Below are 18,895 nucleotides of genomic sequence, written 5' to 3'. Positions count from 1 at the left end.
TCTGGTCCATAGGCCCCACCCAGAGCAGTGTGACCCCGCCCCTGTGTGCTCCAGGCCTCACCCCCATTACAGGGCCAGTTCCCTCTCAGCTTCTGTTGTTGGGCCCTGGGTGCCCTGGGCCCCCCACATCCCTGCGGTCTGCCGGGAGGAAGCGGCCCCCCTCCCCCACCGTGACTCTGCGCTTCCTGCCCCGGTTGGGGTGGGAGGGGACGCTTCCCGTTCACACCAGTGTTTCCCCAGAGGTGCCCAGACTCTGCTGCCCCTCTTGCCCATGGAACCAGCTCTGGGGCCTGGGGTCCAGGTAACCAGCCAGGGTGGGCGGAGGTTCCCAGGGCGAGGCAGGGCATTCTGCCTTTCCATGTGAAGGATGTGTGTATGCATGGGCCTGGCTGGTGGTGCATGTGCATCCTGGGATCCACAGTCAAGGAGGGTTTCTTGAAGGTGGTGGCTGCTTGCCTGGGAGAAAGTGGCAGGCAGGAGATCAGCCCAAGGGTTTGGATCCAGGGCGGCTTGCTTCAGCTCCAGCACCAGTGTGGGTCACAGCCACACCCCAGCAGTGTGTACACTTAAGCCCCTCCCCTGCCTGTGTCAGTCCCCAAGTATTAGAGAGGTGGGAGCGGAGATTGGGAGGCTGAGAAAAGCAGAGGGAGGACCTGGGAGTGTTGTGAATAGCACAGCAATCCTCTGATGCTGACCTTCCGACTTCCTTTCTTCCACCTCCCCCACCCATCCCTCACTCTCTCCACCCTCACTGCTCTGCCTCCAATCCCTGTCCACCGGTGGCCACTTCCATTCACTCTCCACTGCTGCCTGTATTCCCCTGTCCCTCCCCTGTGCACGGCACCCCCCACCTCCATGTTTCCCCAAACTCCTTTGCCTGCAGAAGGACCTGGGCTACCTGCAGCAGTGGCTGAAGGCCTTTGTGGGTGCCTTCGAGAAGAGCATCTCACTGTCCTCTCTGGAACCACGCAGGTGAGGCTGGAGCTACAAGGAGGGCAGGGACAGGGCAGGGAGACCAGGGTTCCTCCGTGCTCTCGTGATGCCCTTTCTATAGGCTGGAGGAGGCAGGTGCGGAGGTGCCGCTGCTCCCACTGGATGTGCTGCGTGTGCTGGCCGAGCAGCTGGATCGGCAGGACCTGGAGCAAGCCCTGCTGCTGCTCAAGCTCTTCACTGTTCTCTGCAGGTGGGTCTCTGTGGTCCTCTCCAGGGGGAATGGAGCGTGGAACTACGGACAGAGGGAGGCTAGCATATTACTGTAACCTCTCCCATCATCCACTCCCCAGGAACCTGGAGAATGTTGAGGCTGGCTGGGGCCAGGTGCTGGTGCCCCGGGTGCTGGCACTGCTGACCCGGTTGGCAGCTGAGGTGCGGTGGGCTCTACCCTGGGACAGTGGTGGTGGTGGTGGTGGCAGGCAGTAGCTATGGCCCAACTAACCCCTTTCCACCCTCTCCCCACGCCTACAGCTGAAAGGCCCCCCCAACCAGGAGGGCCGTGGGCCCCAGCTGGAGAATGTGGCCCTGCATGCCCTGCTCCTCTGTGAGGGTCTCTTTGACCCCTACCAGACATGGCGGCGCCAGCACAGTGGGTGAGAGCCAGCCTACCAGCTGAGGACCAAGAGGAGGTTGGGGAGAGGCTGGGGGTGGCCTTGTGCAGGCTGGCGAGGGAAGGATGACCGCGGAGGGTGAAGTGCCTGGCCTCACCCCAGCCCCTGCCGCCCCCCCGCCCCCCAGGGAAGTCATCAGCTCCAGAGAGAAGAGCCAGTACAAGTTCCCTCCGGCAGCTTTGCCCTGTGAATTCAGCGACTTCTTCCGAGGTCAGGCGCTGCCCCTGCCCCGCCTGGCCCCGCCCCGAAACCCCAGCCCCTTCTTGCGGTTCCCCTTCCCATATGCAGGGCCGGACCCACTTCACAGTGGCTGTACACGGGGCTGGGGGGACCACAGGAATCTAAGGGGCCTCCAAAGGCCCGTGGGATAATAGGGACAGAGAGGAGAGGAAGGGCATGTCTGGGCGAAACGAGCCATTTCTGGGCTGGAGTGGAGGCCTCGCATAGGGTACAGCGGGTAAATTCCTCCTCGCCTTCCCTCCGGCTCTGGGTCTCCAACCACGTACCCTCCACTCTGATCTGCGCCATCTTAAAACTCCCTGGTCTTATTTCTTCGTACCTGTAGCCTCTACCCAGTCTCCATCCTTCCTCAAGACAATGTCTAAACTAGGCGTCTAGGTGTGTTCACTTCCTGCTCCCTTAGGAGGAGCCGACTCCCAGGACATTTCTGGCCACCCGTTCTTCCTGGGGACCCTCTTCTCCCGCCCCCATGCCCCCGCTCCTCTCGTTGGAGGGAGACTGGCCAGGACTTTTAATGGGCTCAGGGCAGGATGCTGCCTGGACAGGGGCAGGCTGGGCTTAGGGAGGCAGTGACCTTGACCTGTTGGGATGGAAGGTGTCTCAATGTGTCTGAGATGCCCCGTGCAGCTGCAGGCCTGGGTCTGGAGTGGGGGCAACAGCTCCAAGAGGGGAGACACCTGTGGGTAGCTCCCTGCCTCCATTCTCCCATAGCTTGAGTACTCTTTTCAAAACAGATTGGATTTTGTTCCCCCTGCTGTAAATCCCTCAATGGCGGCCTGACGCCCTCAGGATCAAATCCCGCTCTTCCCTGCGGCCTTCTTCTTTTCCAGTCCCACTTCCTCTCTGCACCCCAGCCCTGGTCCTGTCCTCTCATTCCTGGAATGCAGCTAGTTATCCTGCCTCCGGGTCTTTGTCACGCTGCTTTCTCTCCCTTCACACACCAACTGCATCCTCAGGCCTCACGTTTAGACCCCTGCCCCTCGGAAGACCTTCCACCCCACCCCATGTGAATCAAACCAGCCCTGGTCTTGCCTTCACCACCCCCACTCATGTGACCCAGGACTGATCCTTTCTGCTCTCTGGGTTTCAGTCTATGTATGGCCTGGCATCCTGTCCAGCTTTGCTGGAGCAGGGCCAGGTGGGCCTCCCACAGAGGAGGCTGTGAAAGACCCTAGAAGTCCCAGTGGGGGAATGGGTGGGGCTGGGGGGCATCTGAATGACAGATACAGCGAAGGCCCCAGAGCAGGTTATGGGATGCTCTAACCTTCACAGACCAGAAAGACCAGGAAATTTGTATCTGAGAAACCAAGCCCTAGGTTGCCATAGGGAAGTGGGTGGGGGGATTGGTCTCTGATTTGGGGATTAAAGATCTGGGGAACTGCCTAGATTCTCAGGGCAGGGCCATGTCCCCTTCAAACTCCCCCAAAGGAAAGCTGTGTCTTCCTCAGACCCCCAGAATAGAGCCATGACATTTCTGACCTGGTATAGAACCAGGTCCTTCCCTCAGATCGGGAGGGGAGGACCTGGTTCCTTGGCCTGCCTGTTCCTTGGCCAGCTCCCCACCCTACTCTAGGGCACCCACTTCTGTGTAGTCTCTGGATCCACAGCCCTGCAAGCTTGGTGACATTGGCCTGCCCTGCCCACCCCACCCTATCCAGAGAGCCTGCAGGATGCAAATCGCTTGCCCCCCAAGTTGCTGTTGCGTCTCATCCACCTCTTTGGTGCTGTCCTTGCAGGAGGGAAGGTAAGATGGGAGGAGCCTTTGGGCTGGAGGGCAGCTGTCTCATGGTCTCTCTGTCGGGTGAACCCCTTGCCCATTGCCCCTCTCTGCCCACACCTGCAGGAGAACGGGCAGATGGCTGTGAGTCCTGGCTCTGTTCAGGGCCTGTTGGATGTGGTCCGGGGCTGGGGCTGTGGGCCAGCCCAGGACCCCCGCCTACTGCCGCTGGCACTGGAGGCACTGGTGGGTGCAGTCCATGTCCTGCACACCAGCCGCACACCCTCCCGCGGGCCTGAACTCCGAGCCCTGCTCGAGGGCTACTTCTGCGTTCTTAATGCCGACTGGCCAGCTGGGCCGAGTCCAGGCCCTGAGAAGGCCCTGGTCACCCTATGGGTCAGCATGCTAGGTGGGTATGGGCTCCCTCCTGGGGAAGGAGTGCTAGCTGGGGAAGGCCCAAGTGCTGGAAAGGCTGAACTGGGCTGCGTGGGGAAGAAGTTTCAAGGCTGACTGGAGGTGCTGCTGGGAGGGGATCGGGCTCACCCCTGGCCCCTCCACAGATGCCATCCCCTTGATGCTGGCATGTGAGGACCGGCCAGCGCTGCAGGCCACCTTCCTTAGCAACAATTGCTTTGAACACCTTACTCGCCTCATCCAGAACAGCAAGGTGGGCAGGGCCCAGGCTGTGGGTGGAAGGCCTGGAACTCAGATCCTGGGGGTACCATGTATGCATGCCCAACTGCTGTTGAGCAAACTTGGGCTAGACCAGGCAGGGGGTGTGTGGCAGGTGGGATGGCTGGGGGCTTGGGAGGCTCTGTAACCCACAGGAGGGAGGTGTTTTGGGAGGAAGGGAGGTGCTCTGCCTCTTTTTTCCCCTTTCCCCAGTCCTAAGACCACAGGCAGGAGGAGGGCCCAGCTGTTCTGCATGCAGTGCCCACTCCTGCCCGCTCATCCTCCCCCTGCTCTGAGCCCTGAGTGGGGCACAGGAGGCTCAGCTCCCCACCTCTTCCCTGGTGCCTGGCAGGACACTCAGCCCAGGCCTCAGGACGTCCTTTCTGGGGCAGAGCCCTGGCAGCTGCCCAGGTCCTGCTCTAACCCCGCCTCTCCCTGTCTTCCTCCTCTTGTCTCTCCTTTGCCTCCTCCACCTTGTGCCCTGACCCCCTTCCCCACAGCTATACCTGCAGGCCTGGGCGCCCCCTGAGGGGGACAGTGACCTGGCTACCCGGTTACTGACCGAGCCCGATGTCCAGAAGGTACCACTTTGGGGCTGACCAGCTCAGACCCTCTCTCCCTAGGCACCAACCCCTGGGGCTCCTCTTTGATCCCTTCCTACACTGGCAGGGGTGTGAGCAGATACATGTAAGGCCTGATGTGGCTTAGTGATGGGGCTGGGCCCTCCTTGCTGTCTCACTTGCCTTCCAAATCCCTATTCTAGGGAATGGAATGGGAGTGACCCATGCCCTGCCTAGCATTAGTATTGGGAGCTGGGGTTTGGCTGTGCCAGGCTGGAAGGAACCTTCGAAACTCAACCACCTACCCCCGTTTCAGATGTTCAGAGATTTGGCTGTAGTAACTCACAGAGGAGGAGGTCCCCCACATAGGGCCAGTTCTTCCTATGGATCCTTGCATCTGCCCAAGCAGGTCACTGGGAGGCCCCCAATCCCCTCATCCACTCATGGGCTCCCTGCTTCACCTTGGGTGGGAGCTGTAGGAGGCTACAGAGTGTCAGGGGCTCCACATGGGAAACCATCTAGTGGCTCAGCACCTGATCCCCACCTCCGGAGACACCTCCACCTTCACCCCTGGCTTTGTCTTCATGGGGCAGCCCCATGTGTCTGTTGCCCTTGGCTATTTTCTGAGAGCCTGCATGTCCCTTCATCTACAAGGCAGGTGAGGCAGGGGAAAGCCCTGGTTTTCACAGATGACAAAACTGAGGCCTAGAGAGGGGAAGAAGCCTGTCTGAAGTCACTTGGGGAGTCAGGCAGAGATGGGATCAGGGGCCCCATGGAGCCAAAACAAGGCCTAACACCTGCTGACAAGCCCTTCTGAACCCTCAGTCCTTCAGGGTGGCCTGGGGCAAGCAAGCAGAGTGCCTCTAGTGTCAGATTCAGCCAGGGTGAGCCTCAGTGTCCCTACCTGGATCTAGGGGGCAAGGGAAAGGGGAGGACTCAAAGGTCTCAAAGGTTCTTCTGGTTCTAACATCCCCTGATTGATTGTCCCTGAATTCTCTGACCCCTGGTCAATCATGGGTGATGGGATGCTCGTTGGCCTGCTTGTACATGTGTGTCTAGCTTGGGTGGGGATGGGTTGGACTGAGGCCCATAAGCCCACCAAACAGTGGGGAACAGAGAGAGGTATGGCAAGAGGGTCCACTGTTACTTTGTCCTAGTGAGGGCCTTCCTGGCCTTGGTTTTTTTTATCTGGCCTCTGTCAAAAATGGGTCTTGCAAGCTGCTCTGTGAGGACCCTAGGGTCAGGGTGAGTGTCACAGCAGTTTGGGCAAGGTGTCCAAGGGCCTGGTGTCCAGACAGGGTTGCCATGTTGCCAGGGCCCCCAGCCAGCTCAACTACCTGCCTTGGAGCCCCTGCCTCTGGACCTACACCCCCTTTACTGCAGGGTGCTGCCAGCTGCGACACCCCGGTGCCTGCCTCTCCTGACTGCCCCTCCCCACCCCAAGGTACTGGATCAGGACACAGATGCCATTGCAGTCCACGTAGTCAGAGTGCTGACCTGCATCATGAGTGGCTCCCCCTCAGCCAAGGTGACGACATGGCTGCTCGGCTGCACAGGGTGGGAGTTATGTTGACCACGTGCGCAGAACTACCCTGGTTGGTAGCTGTTAAAGCAGATGAGCTGGGGAGGTGACCATCCTGCCCTCTGGGGTACAGTTTGTCCACTGGGTGGGCATGGTGACCAGTCAGTCCTGGGAGCTGGATACTGGCTCAGGGATGGCTGATCATCACCTGCAGCCTTCTAAGGTGGACCTGTACCACCCACATCCCTGTGTAGCCCCTGCCCCTACTAGTACTGTGACCCAGAAGCAGATCCATGCGAGGGAGCCCTGAAAGATGATGCCTCCTCCAGGGTTTCTCTGGGGTGTGAATTTGCCCTAGGCCCATATAGCTGCTCACTTCTTCCCCATACAACCCTGCACAGGAGGTATTTAAGGAGCGTATCGGCTATCCCCACCTGCATGAGGTTCTGCAGAGCCACGGTCCTGCAACCCATCGGCTGTTGCAAGAGCTGCTCAACATGGTGAGGGCAGGTGATGGCGTCAGGGAGGGTCCCAAGGGCAGCCAGGACTGAGTCAGGGCTACCACAGAAGGTGAACTCTCAGAAGGGGACTGTGTTGACTGAGCAGCACATAGTGTGAACTGTGGCCTGACCGTGGGTGGGTGTCAGTGTCACTGAGTGGGGCCTGGAAGCTGCTGCATGTTAGCAAGCCCCAAGGTCATTCTGAGAACATGCAGTTAGGGTTTAGGCCAACCCAGACTGAAAGCCAAGGCTCAGGGGTTAACAGCGCTGCAGGACTATTGTAAGTAGCAACAGCTATCTGTGCGCCTTTAGCTCTGCTGTGCCTCAGACACAACCTGTGAGCAGGAGGGGCTGGTGCATGTTGTTTTCCCAGGCTGCAGGCAAGTAAATGGAGACAGGAAGTTCCACTGTTGGCAGGGTGGCCTGTTCCATGCCAGTTGCCTGGGAACTATCTCATCATTCTCTCTGCCCACAGGCTGTGGAGGGTGACCACAGCATATGTCCGCCACCACCAATCCGCAATGAGCAGCCAGTGCTGGTACTCATGCAGTGGCTGCCAGCACTGCCCACAGCTGAGCTGCGGCTCTTCCTAGCACAACGCCTCTGGTGGCTCTGTGACAGCTGTCCTGCCAGCCGTTCCACATGTGTGCAGGCAGGCCTGGTGGGCTGCCTGTTGGAGACGCTTAGCACAGGGGTCGCCCTAGGGGTCCGCTGCCAGGAGCAGCTGCTGGCACTGTTACAAGCACTGGGCCGCGTGTCACTGAGACCCTTGGAGCTGCGTCGCCTGCTGCGTCCCCCACCAGGGCTGGACTTAGAGCCAGGTAGAGCTGAGGCCGAGAATGCCCGGCATGCAGGTGCCATCATTCGTGCATTATCAGGCATGGCCCGGCACCAGGGCTCTGTACGAGCTCTTTGCTACTTTGATCTCACACCTAGCATGGCGGGCATTATGGTACCCCCCGTGCAACGCTGGCCAGGACCTGGCTTCACCTTCCATGCCTGGCTCTGTCTGCACCCCATGGCTGCAGGGCCTACCCCAGCCCCCACTCGGCCACTCCAGAGAAAGCAACTGTACAGGTGAGTGACTGCTAGGGTTTGGGGCACAGTGCCAGAGTGAGCAAGAACCCCAGCAGGCATAACTGGCTTGCCCTGTGCCCAGTTTCTTCACCAGCAGTGGCGCAGGGTTTGAGGCCTTCTTCACAGCAGCTGGGACCCTGGTGGTGGCTGTATGCACCCGGAAGGAGTACTTAACTCTGAGCTTGCCTGAGGTGTCCTTTGCTGACTCTGCCTGGGTGAGCCTCTAGCCTCATGGCCCAGGGGGTGGTAGGGGCACCAAATCCCCAACTTAAGTGTGATGTTGGGGGCCTGTGTTCCAGCACTGCGTGGCCATTGTCCATGTGCCGAGGCGCCGGCCCTTCAGCCAGAACCTGGTCCAAGTCTACAAAGATGGTCATCTGGTCAAGGAAGCACCCTTTCACTGCCCCTCCCTCAGTGAGGTGTGCCAGGCAGGGTTTGGGGGGCCTGGGATAGCTGGGAGGACTTGGACCGGGTGGAGCCTGGAGCCCGTGTGCCCCGCAGCACAGGCCTCAGACTCCAGCCTTGGGTGTGTGCACCTGTGGGGGTCTCTGAGATACTGGATGCAGGTGGCGCCCCCAGGCTTGCTGTGACCTGACCGCTCCCCCAACCCTGGCCCTGCAGCCTTTCTCCTCCTGCTGTATCGGCTCCGCTGGGCACCGCACAACGACCACCACCACAGGGCTGCCTGCACCGCCAGTGCCCACTGCCCTGGCTCACACTCACCCCTCCCTCACCCGCTCCCAGTCAGTCCCAGCCACCACAGGGCTTGGCTGGGGGGCTGGGCTGGTGGCCCCCCTTCAAGAGGGCAGCATCAGCTCCACCCTTGCAGGCACACAGGACGCTCGGTGGGGCAGCCCCACGTCCCTGGAGGCTGAGCTAGGGGCCGTGGCCATCTTCCCGGAAGCCTTGCCGGCGGCAGCCCTGCAGGTCCTGAGCAACCTGGGTATGTGGCACCATCCACTTTGCCCTGCCCCTGCCCTGCCCCACTGCCCCAAGACCCAGGTGGTTGGGACTTGGAGAGTACCCAGTCCAGAAACTAGGAGTCCATAAGGAAGAAGGCTTCCCTGGGGGTGTGTCCCCTGGTTAGGCAGAGAAAAGGTGGGCTCTGGATGGGGTTTGGCCAGTGGCCCAGCCAGGTCTGAAGCCCCCCACATGCCTGCCAGGGCCCAATGAGATGGCACCCTTCAAGCCAGAGGGTGAACTGCATGAACTTGGCACCAAGCTGCTCCTTCATTACTCACCTCAGGTATGGTGGGGGGCATGTGGGCAGTTGGCTCAACCCTGCTACCTCCCCCTACACTATCTGCCACTGCCTCCTCCAACTGAGCCTTGCTGCCTGCCCACCCCATGCCTCCAGGCCTGTAAGAACAACATCTGCCTGGACCTGTCCCTTGGCCACGGGCTGGATGGCCGTCTGACTGGCCACAGAGTAGAGACCTGGGACGTGAAGGTGTGTGAGCAGTGAGGGAAGCCTGAGCAGGCACGTGTGTGTGTCCAGGGTGGGCTGGGAGCTCAACTGTGCCCTAGGAGGTCTGTAGAGACTAGCTCCAGAAAGCAAAACTTCCTGGCCCCAGGTTCCCAGACTGGAGGGTCTGTTGGGGTGGAGTGGGGCAGGAAAGAGCTGAGAGCTGCCCTCTCACCACCCCCCACACTCCCCAGGATGTGGTGAACTGTGTGGGAGGCATGGCTGTCCTGCTGCCCCTGCTGGAGCGAGTGGCTGCACAGCCTCAAGAGGCTGAGGCAGGTCCAGCTGAAACACATGACCTTGTGGGGCCCGAACTGACCTCGGGCCACAACACCCAGGGCTTGCTTCTCCCACTGGGCAAGTCCTCAGGTAAAGCCCCTGGTGCCGGGCTTGGTGGGAGGTGTACCTTGGCATAACAGAGGGGCTGGAGTGCTTGAGGTCTCTGTGGCCACTGGTGGGCCCTTGACACACATCTGTCCCCTTCCTGGTGGCTGGCAGAGGAGCGAATGGAGAGGAACGCAGTGGCTGCCTTTCTGCTCATGCTGCGGAACTTCCTGCAGGGCCACACTGTGAACCAGGAGAGCCTGGTGTAGTGCCAGGGGCCTGCCATCGTCGGCGCCCTCTTGTGCAAGGTGGGGCAGGTGGGGGTGGGGCTGCTCTCCCTGGCAGAGGGCACTGGGTTAGGGCACCAAGAAACGGGAACCTGATGCCATCAGTCAGGGAGAGCCTTCTGGGAGAGGTGGCACTTGAGTGGGGCCTTGAACGGCTGGGCAGGGTTTAGCTTGGAGGGCCTGGAGGAAGTACCAGCACAGGCTGGGGCAGGAGACCTGCACAGCAGGCTGGGGGTTTGCACCTCAGGGACAGCAGGAGCCACCAGAGGGACTGGGGCTGGCAGGGCGCTTGGGCCCATCTGACAGTCACCCGAGCTCCTCCCTCCCCAGGTCCCCAGCTGGGCCATGGACATGAATGTGCTTATGTCTGCCCAGCTGCTGATGGAGCAAGTGGCAGCTGAGGGCAGTGGGCCCCTCCTGTACCTGCTTTATCAGCACTTAGTCTTCAACTTTCACATCTGGAGCCTCAGCACCTTTGCTGTGCACCTGGGTAAGTGAGGAGTGCGGCCAGGCGGGATGGTGCAGGTTCTGAGAAGTTATAACCCTGCTCTGAGTGATCTGAAAGGACAGATCTGCCCTGGGGCATGTGAGGGAAATGTGACCCTCCCTAGGGGTTCTGGCAGGGGCGTGGCCCTGTCTTGGGGGATGGGTGGGGGCCCCAGTCCACCTGCTGATCTTAGCCCTTTGCTAATATGTGCTCAGGTCACATCCAGTACATGTCTAGCATAGTCCGTGAGCACAGACAGAAGCTGAAGAAGAAGTACGGGGTGCAGTTTGTCCTCGATGCCCTGCGCATCCACTACAGGTGAGGCTGGTGCGGGCAGGCAGGCCAGGGCTTGACACAGCCGCCTCTGGCCTTGCGTGTCCCCCAGCTGAGTCCCCCAGCTCACCTGTCCATTCTCTGCCCTCCCCTCGTGCCCTTGGCCCTCCTGCCCCATGGGTGTGCCTGCTGGAACCCGCCAGCGCACAGCGGGAGCACCCCCTGGCTGCCGATGAGCTGCACACAGTGCAGACCTTGCTTCTGGGTCTGGCACGGGATCTCCTGGTTCGGAGCTCCTCCGCTGATGACATGCAGGTGGTGCTGAGCTTTCTGGCAGCTGTTGGTGATGAGGGCCAGGTAGGGTGGAGGTTGGTGAGGATGAGGTGTGGGTGAGGGGCAGAGTGTAGACAGTCCAGTGTGAGACTCTGTGTCCCCAGGTGGTGGGTGCACTGGACCTGCTGCTGGCACTGCTTCAGGGCTCCCCAGCACAGGAGTCCTTGGCTGTCTTCCTGCTGGAGCCAGGGAACCTGGAGGTGCTGTTGGCACTGCTGGTGCGGGCAAGGTCACTGCCCCTGCTGCCCGACCGAATCTGCAAGGTATACCCAGCTCAGCCCTGACCCTGGCGTCCCTTCACTGGGGCCCCTACCTGAGGTCCAGCAGCAGGCCTCGGCTCGCTGCCTCCGTGGGCCTCTCTGGGAGCCACACACCTGAGTACTGATTTCCCCTCCCTGCCCGGGATGACACACTCCCCCACCTGCCTCAGATCCTGCGCAGACTCCAGCAGAATGAGCGCCTACCTGAGCGGTGTCGCCAGCGACTCCGGCTGCGAGAGTATGGCCTCCAGGGTCTTGTCACCTGCCTTCCAGAGGGGGCCGTCTCCCCCCAGCTCTGCCAGGGCCTCTACAAGCTGTTCCTGGGCACAGGTATGACCTGGTTAGGGCAAGAGGCAGGCCCGGTGGAGGGGTGACATGGGTCCAGGGGACAGGGTGTAGGGGAATAGGGAAGGTGTCAGCTGGGAGCCAAGGCTGCTCCAGCAGTGGGGTGCAGCCCCCTACTGCGGCCAGTCCCTCAGGCCCTCCTTGGCCATCCTCCCAGACTGCCTGAACCTCTCAGACCTGCTGGCTGTGGTGCAGCTGTCCCTGCAGGCTGACCTCAGTGTGCGTCTGGATGTTTGTCGCCAGGTTAGTGTGGGAGGGGAAAGTTTTGGTAGTGAGGGTGTTGGGGGACTTGTATCTTGAGGATTCCCTTCGCCTGCCTGTGATGGGGGGTCTCTAGGGACTGTCCTGCAAAGGCCATGGAGGAGGGTCCCTCACCTGCTGTGCCCTGGCCCGGCAGCTCTTCCACCGCATCTACAGGCAGCCCGATACAGTGCGGCTGCTGGCCCAGCAGGCTGGCTGGCAAGATGTGCTGACCCGGCTGTATGTCCTAGAGGCTGCCACGGCTGACAGTCCCCTGCCCTTTACCCCGGAGCCACTCACCTCCCCGGAGCCAGACTTACCCAAGCCACCCACTGAGTCACCTGAGTCTTCAGACGTCTTCCTGCCCTCGGAGACCCCATGCCCTGATCCTGATGCTTTTTACCATGCCCTCTCCCCGTTCTGTGCACCCCTTGACCTAGGCCTGGAGCGGGCCAGTGTGGGTTCAGGCAACACTGCTGGCGGGGGCAGTGACAGTGGGACTGTCACTCCAGCCAGCCAGCCTGGCACGCCTTCCCCGCTGGATGGGCCCCGGCCCTTCCCTGCTGCCCATGGCCGCCACAGCTCCAGTCTCTCCAATGTGCTGGAGGACGGCAGCCTCCCGGAGCCCACTGTCAGTGGGGATGACACCTCTAATGCCAGCAACCCTCAGGTGAACAGCCCTACCCTCTGCCATGGTAGGGCACTAGTGAGGAGACACCTCAGGACGTGGGGCAGGCGCCTTTCCAAAGGTGTGGGCCTCCCTGACATCAGGATTGCAGGTGCCTGTCAGGCCCAGTGCTACCCTCTTAGAGTTCTCTTCTACAGTTATGTCCCTAGTGTGGTCCCAGAATAGGGGAAGTCATGCTAAGCCTGAGTGGGGGATTTGGAGGGCCCTCAAGAGAGCATGTAGGATAGATTTTATAGGGCCTGTGGGCAGGATAGCACTAAAGGTCCTGCCTTGTGCTTCCAGGTTTGGGATGGGCCTCTGCTTATTCTATGGTATTCTTCCTGAAAATTCAGGACAGTTCTTGAGGCCTGTGAGGCCTGTGGGGTAATTTTGTAAATGACTTCATCTCTTAGGAATCATTGAAACCCCAGGATTCTCCCTGGAATTCAGGTTGTAACTGAGGCCCCTACACCAGTCTTCCAGGACCTCAGTGCCAGGCTGTCTGTTGGCTAAATGCTCTGCCTCCTGCTCTCCTACTAGTGGTGGGCAAGGGGTACAGAACAAGGATAGTGAGGGGGTCAGCCTGACTCCCTCCTTCCCCAGCCCACACCCCACACCACCCATCTGTGCCTACAGCAAACCTCAGAGGAGGAGTTGTGCAACCTGCTCACCAACGTGCTGTTCTCAGTGACATGGAGGGGTGTGGAAGGCAGTAATGAGGCTGCCTGGCGGGAGCGTGGCCAGGTCTTCTCAGTGCTCACCCAGCTGGGGGCCTCAGCCACACTGGTGCGCCCACCAGACTGCATCAAGCGCAGGTGAGGGGGCAGCTTGGGAGAGTGAAGGGCCTCCCGGAGGTCTGGGGGTCAGGAAGGCAGTCAGGTGGACACTGAGCCCCTTGCCTGTCCCCAGCCTCCTGGAGATGATGCTGGAGTCAGCCCTGACTGACATCAAGGAGGCCCCTCCTGGGGGCCTGGCCAGCCTCACCCAGCAGGCACTTTGGCTGCTGCGCCTGCTGCAGGACTTCCTGTGTGCAGAGGGCCATGGCAACCAGGAGCTGTGGAGTGAGAAGGTATGGCATCTCAGAGGGGAGAGCCAGTGGGGCCCACGTGTTCATGTGAGCCTGTAGGCATCTGTCCGAGGGGCTGATGAGTACAAGTGTGCAGTGACGGGTGCCTGGTGGGCAAGGGTGTCTGTGAGCATGGACTAGTCTGTAGGTGCACATCCTACCTTACTCCCAACCCAAAGCTTACCTGCACCCTCCCCATGGGCTCCTGGTCTGCTGTGGTGATGGCTACTGGGAAATGTTGTGTGGCAGCTCTTTGAAGGTGTGTGTGGCCTCCTGGATCGCCTGGGAGCCTGGCCACACCTGGCCAATGGTACAGCAGATCTCCGAGAGATGGCACAGATTGGCCTGCGCCTGGTACTTGGCTACATCTTGCTGGAGGACCCACATGTGAGCAAAGGTGGTTGTGTGCAAAGGCCTAGCAGGTGTAAGGGGCTCTGGGAGTAGCTGGCTGCCACCCATACCCCCTTCTGCCCCACAGCTACACGCCCAGGCCTACGTGAAGCTGCATGGGCTGCTGCAGACCACAGTGCCCATGCGTCGCGAGGAGGCCTGCTATGTGCTGTCTAAGCTGGAGGCGGCACTAGCCCGGGCACTGAAGACTTCTGCCTCAGACAGTGCCCCGGAAGACAGGGAGCCCCCAGCTGTGGCTACCACAGCTGCAGAGCGGTGCTCCTGGCTGGTGCCACTGGTGCGCACGCTGCTGGACCGTGCCTACGGGCCCCTGGGGCTGCAGTGGGGGCTGCCTTCCCTGCCACCCACCAATGGCAGCCCCACCTTCTTTGAGGACTTCCAGGCTTTCTGTGCCACACCTGAATGGCGCCACTTCATTGACAAGCAGGTGCCTGGAGTGGGGGGGCACAGGAAGGGAAGTGGGGGCTGGGGGCCCATATCAAGCCCTTGACTCCTTTCCCTGCCCAATCCTCTAAGGTGCAGCCCACCATGTCGCAGTTTGAAATGGACACCTACGCTAAGAGCCACGACCTCATGTCGGGCTTCTGGAATGCCTGCTACGACATGCTCATGAATAGTGGGCAGCGGCTCCAACAGGAGCGGTTGAGGAGTGGTCAGGACTTCCAGGTATGTGGCCTGGGTGGGGCGATAAGGACATTTGACGGGACTAGGTGGAGAAACGGGGACGGGACTGGAAGCCGCCAGCGGGACAACGCTTTCCTTCACTCCCACCCACCCAGGACCTGGTGCTAGAACCTGCCCTGAGGCGGGCACGCCCAGAGGGGCTTCGCTACTCCGCAGCGCAGAAACAGCAAGCAAGTCAGCACTCCACCGCCCTGCTGCACTGGGAGGCGCTGTGGCGGCAGCTCTCCAGCCCCTGCGGGGCCTGGGCCTTGAGGTGGGCGGGGTTCGGGGTGGAATCCAGACGGGGGCGGGGCTTGGGATAGAGGGAGGGACCTGCAGTGTCAGACTGGATTTGGGGTGAGGCCTATGAGGGACGGGGAGGTGTACACATTATCCCCACCCACAACCACCACCCACGACCACCACCCGGGACATACCTGCAGGGACCCGCCCATTCCCCGCTGGAAGCTGTCCAGCGCCGAGACATACTCGCGCATGCGTCTGAAGCTGGTGCCCAATCATCACTTCAACCCTCACCTAGAAGCCAGCGCCCTGCGAGACAACCTGGGTGAGACGGTTTGCTGAGCTGGGTCGGCCCAACCTCATATGCTCCGTTCTGCCGAGCTCTGGCTGAGCACTCTTGGCCCATGGCAGGTGAGGCCCCCCAGACACCCACCCAGGAGGCCTCGCTGCCTCTAGCGGTGACCAAGGAGGCTAAAGTCAGCGCCCTACCTGAGGAGCTGCAGGAAGACCAGCTAGGCGAGGACGAGCTGGCTGCCCTGGAGACCGCGTGAGCGGGGCAGGGAGAGAGCTGGCTTGGGATGGGCGGCAAGGGGTGTGCTCCAGTGGGTGCGTGCCCGCTGTGGGATTGACTTCTGAGTCCATTTCCTCTTATACTGCAGGGCTAAATGTCCCGAAGGGGCTGTCCAAAACCAGGTCGGGGGCTGGGGAGAGCTGCCCGACAGAACGGCCAATTGCTCTTTCCTGGCTAGGCACCCCAGAACAGGACTGAGAAACCAGACTGGCACGGGGGCCCAAGGGAGTGGGCAGGGCTGAGTGAGGGGAAGTGGACAGGAGCTGGTGTCCGGGAAGACATTCAGAGGCCCAGATTTGGGGGCTGGCTCAGGTCCCTGTCTTCCGGAAGGCATGAGTGTATGTAGCTCATGACTTGATGGCACTTGGAGATGTGGTCCCTGGGCTTGTTAGGAAGGGGGTCCTGGGGCCTCGAGCCTGAAGTGGGTGCCTGGCCTCCAGGATGAAGGCAGCAGAACTGGATGAACAGCATGAGAAGCTGGTGCTGTCGGCCGAGTGCCAGCTGGTTACAGTGGTGGCTGTGGTCCCAGGGCTACTGGAGGTCACCACACAGCACCTCTACTTCTACGATGGCAGTGCCGAGCGCGTGGAAACCGAGGAGGGTGTGTTCTGTTGGAGCTGGTTGCAGGGACGGCAAGGGGTGGCTGGGGTCTGGTGAGCCTGGGTCGAGCAACTCTTGCATCTCCTGCCCATCCCCGCAGGTATTGGCCATGATTTCCGGCGCCCACTGGCCCAGCTCCGTGAGGTCCACTTAAGGCGTTTCAACCTGCGCCGCTCAGCACTTGAGCTCTTCTTCATTGATCAGGCCAACTACTTCCTCAACTTCCCGTGCAAGGTGGGCAGGACTGCGGCCTCATCCTGCCAGGCCCCCAGGCCCCAACCCTGCCCCATCCCACCCCATACGCAGGTACGGAACCAGGTGTACTCATGGCTCCTGCGCCTGCGACCCCCTACGCAAGGCTACCTAAGCAGCCGCTCCCCCCAGGAGATGCTGCGTGCCTCAGGCCTCACCCAGGTGAGAGCTCTAGAGTTTAAAGGGTGGGTGAGATCCAGGGCCCTGTGGTTGGGACAGTGCTGGACAGCCCGGCTGGCTCACCTTTTGCCTGCCCCTGTCTGCCCCTCCCCCCCCCCCCCCACCCCAGAAATGGGTACAGCGTGAGATATCCAACTTTGAGTACTTGATGCAACTCAACACCATTGCGGGGCGGACCTACAACGACTTGTCTCAGTACCCTGTGGTGAGAGCCCACTCTGCACCTCCATCCCTGCCCTGCGGTCACCAGCCTGGGTTCACCCAAGCGTAGGCACTGGTGGTGGGCCGAGCCCTGGGGTTGGGCCTGGGTATGTGTTGCCTGAGACCTGGCCTCTGTTTCCTGCCACACCCACACACACACTCAACCCCATTGTCTTCCCTTCCTGGCCTCTATTCTCCCCAAAGGAAATCCCATCCCAGTCTCTCTTGCTGCAGGTGGCATGCCCCCACCTGTGGGCCTGCCCGTCTTCTGGAGGGTGAGGGCAGGGCAGGGTGGACAGGTAAATTGTCAGGACTCTCATGTAGCTCCCACCTGGGTGGGTGGCCAGTTTCCCTGGGTCCTACAGGACTATGTGTCCCCAACTCTGGACCTCAGCAACCCAGCCATCTTCCGGGACCTGTCCAAGCCCATTGGGGTGGTGAACCCCAAGCATGCCCAGCTTGTGAGGGAGAAGTGAGTGCTTGGGTGAGGCTGGGCTTGGGGGTTGGGATGGGTGAGGGGAGGGCTTTTGCTGACTCCTATCTTATTGCTATTCCAGATATGAGAGCTTTGAGGACCCAGCGGGCACCATTGACAAGTTCCACTATGGCACCCACTATTCCAATGCAGCAGGCGTGATGCACTACCTCATCCGAGTGGAGCCCTTTACCTCCCTGCATGTCCAGCTGCAGAGTGGCCGGTGCAGCCCCGGGGATGGTGGGCAGGTGGCGGGGTGGGGGTGCAGAGGAAGAGGCAGGGGCTCCAGGCATGCTGGCCCTCTGGCACCCTTCTTTTCTGACCCACACCTTTTCCCTTCCTGTCCCTATTCTCCCAACCTCACTTTGGTCCCTGTCCCTCCCCCAGCTTTGACTGCTCTGACCGGCAGTTCCACTCAGTGGCAGCTGCGTGGCAGGCCCGTCTGGAAAGCCCAGCCGATGTGAAGGAGCTTATCCCAGAGTTCTTCTACTTCCCTGACTTCCTGGAGAACCAGAACGGTAGGAGCTGGCACAGGGATGGAACACACAGGCTGGGGTGGTTAGGAAGCAGGGAAGATGATGCAGTAGCACAGCTGACCCAGTCCATCATGCCAGATTTTGACCTGGGCTGCCTCCAGCTGACCAACGAGAAGGTGGGCGATGTGGTGCTGCCCCCGTGGGCCAGCTGCCCTGAGGACTTCGTCCAGCAGCACCGCCAGGCCCTGGTGAGAAGTCACGTATACACATAGGCGGGTGGCCAGGGCTGAGGGGCAGGGGCAGGACACTTGCTGTGCCTGGGCTGACGCCCCTCCCATCCTCAGGAGTCGGAGTACGTGTCTGCCCACCTGCATGAGTGGATCGACCTCATTTTTGGCTACAAGCAGCGAGGGCCAGCCGCGGAGGAGGCCCTCAATATCTTCTATTACTGCACCTATGAGGGTGGGCAGTGCACTGGACTCGAGTGGGGGCCAGGGCACAGATGAGGAGTAGAGGGAGTCCTGACTGCTCTGCCTGCCCACAGGGGCCGTGGACCTGGACCATGTGGCAGATGAGCGAGAACGGAAGGCTCTGGAGGGCATTATCAGCAACTTTGGACAGACTCCCTGTCAGCTGCTGAAGGTAAGGCCGGCTTGGAAGGTAGTGGTCAGAATGCCCATGCCTTGGTGCTGACTGGCCACTTGCCCACAGGAGCCACATCCAGCCCGGCTCTCAGCTGAGGAAGCAGCTCAGCGCCTGGCACGTCTGGATGCTAACTCACCTAGCATCTTCCAGCACCTGGACCAGCTCAAAGCCTTCTTTGCAGAGGTGAGGGGAGGCAGACTTTCAACTTCCTACTCTGTAAAATGGGTTTAATCCTACTGTCCTTACCAACCTTTTAGGGCAGATGTAAAACCTAAATCAAGGTCACTAATAGGAGATAGCTTGAAAAAAAGATAAAAGTGGAATATGGGGTGTGGGATCTTGCCTTCTTCTCAAGGGCCAGGGCAAGGCATTGACCCATCTAACTGGTTGTTTCTGAAAGACCCTGGGAGACCAGGGTGGAGGGAATCTGCCTTGGATAGTTTCTCTCACCTTCCTACCTGCATCCTAGAATGCCCCCAGGCCTGGCTTTTGCAGGTTTTCCTCTCCTGCTGGCAGGCTGGAAGGGACATGGAGTAATG

General features: G+C 60.6%; 1 protein-coding gene across 1 annotated transcript in view; it reads left to right on the top strand.

Moving 5' to 3' along the window:
• NBEAL2 (neurobeachin like 2) overlaps positions 1–18,895 on the top strand; it is a 29,155-nt gene that overhangs the window by 7,272 nt on the left and 2,988 nt on the right. Inside the window, 44 exon segments of the mRNA XM_057498471.1 lie at positions 884–972; positions 1,055–1,183; positions 1,284–1,365; positions 1,465–1,586; positions 1,732–1,814; positions 3,503–3,588; positions 3,688–3,970; positions 4,122–4,228; positions 4,734–4,814; positions 6,238–6,321; positions 6,717–6,815; positions 7,291–7,892; positions 7,975–8,107; positions 8,192–8,311; positions 8,514–8,835; positions 9,056–9,138; positions 9,250–9,342; positions 9,552–9,726; positions 9,856–9,989; positions 10,299–10,458; positions 10,671–10,773; positions 10,932–11,085; positions 11,166–11,324; positions 11,492–11,651; positions 11,824–11,909; positions 12,064–12,576; positions 13,210–13,388; positions 13,483–13,642; positions 13,889–14,026; positions 14,118–14,477; positions 14,567–14,716; positions 14,830–14,987; positions 15,157–15,281; positions 15,368–15,503; positions 15,968–16,128; positions 16,228–16,541; positions 16,669–16,764; positions 17,108–17,232; positions 17,318–17,458; positions 17,623–17,753; positions 17,850–17,959; positions 18,056–18,173; positions 18,256–18,353; positions 18,423–18,539. Coding sequence (XP_057354454.1) covers positions 884–972; positions 1,055–1,183; positions 1,284–1,365; positions 1,465–1,586; positions 1,732–1,814; positions 3,503–3,588; positions 3,688–3,970; positions 4,122–4,228; positions 4,734–4,814; positions 6,238–6,321; positions 6,717–6,815; positions 7,291–7,892; positions 7,975–8,107; positions 8,192–8,311; positions 8,514–8,835; positions 9,056–9,138; positions 9,250–9,342; positions 9,552–9,726; positions 9,856–9,989; positions 10,299–10,458; positions 10,671–10,773; positions 10,932–11,085; positions 11,166–11,324; positions 11,492–11,651; positions 11,824–11,909; positions 12,064–12,576; positions 13,210–13,388; positions 13,483–13,642; positions 13,889–14,026; positions 14,118–14,477; positions 14,567–14,716; positions 14,830–14,987; positions 15,157–15,281; positions 15,368–15,503; positions 15,968–16,128; positions 16,228–16,541; positions 16,669–16,764; positions 17,108–17,232; positions 17,318–17,458; positions 17,623–17,753; positions 17,850–17,959; positions 18,056–18,173; positions 18,256–18,353; positions 18,423–18,539 — 7,059 coding nt within the window.

This window comes from Manis pentadactyla, chromosome 1 (assembly GCF_030020395.1).
Source record: "Manis pentadactyla isolate mManPen7 chromosome 1, mManPen7.hap1, whole genome shotgun sequence".
Lineage (NCBI taxonomy): Eukaryota > Metazoa > Chordata > Mammalia > Pholidota > Manidae > Manis > Manis pentadactyla.
Note: the sequence above shows the minus strand (reverse complement) of the source record. Positions and strands in the feature narration are given on the sequence as shown.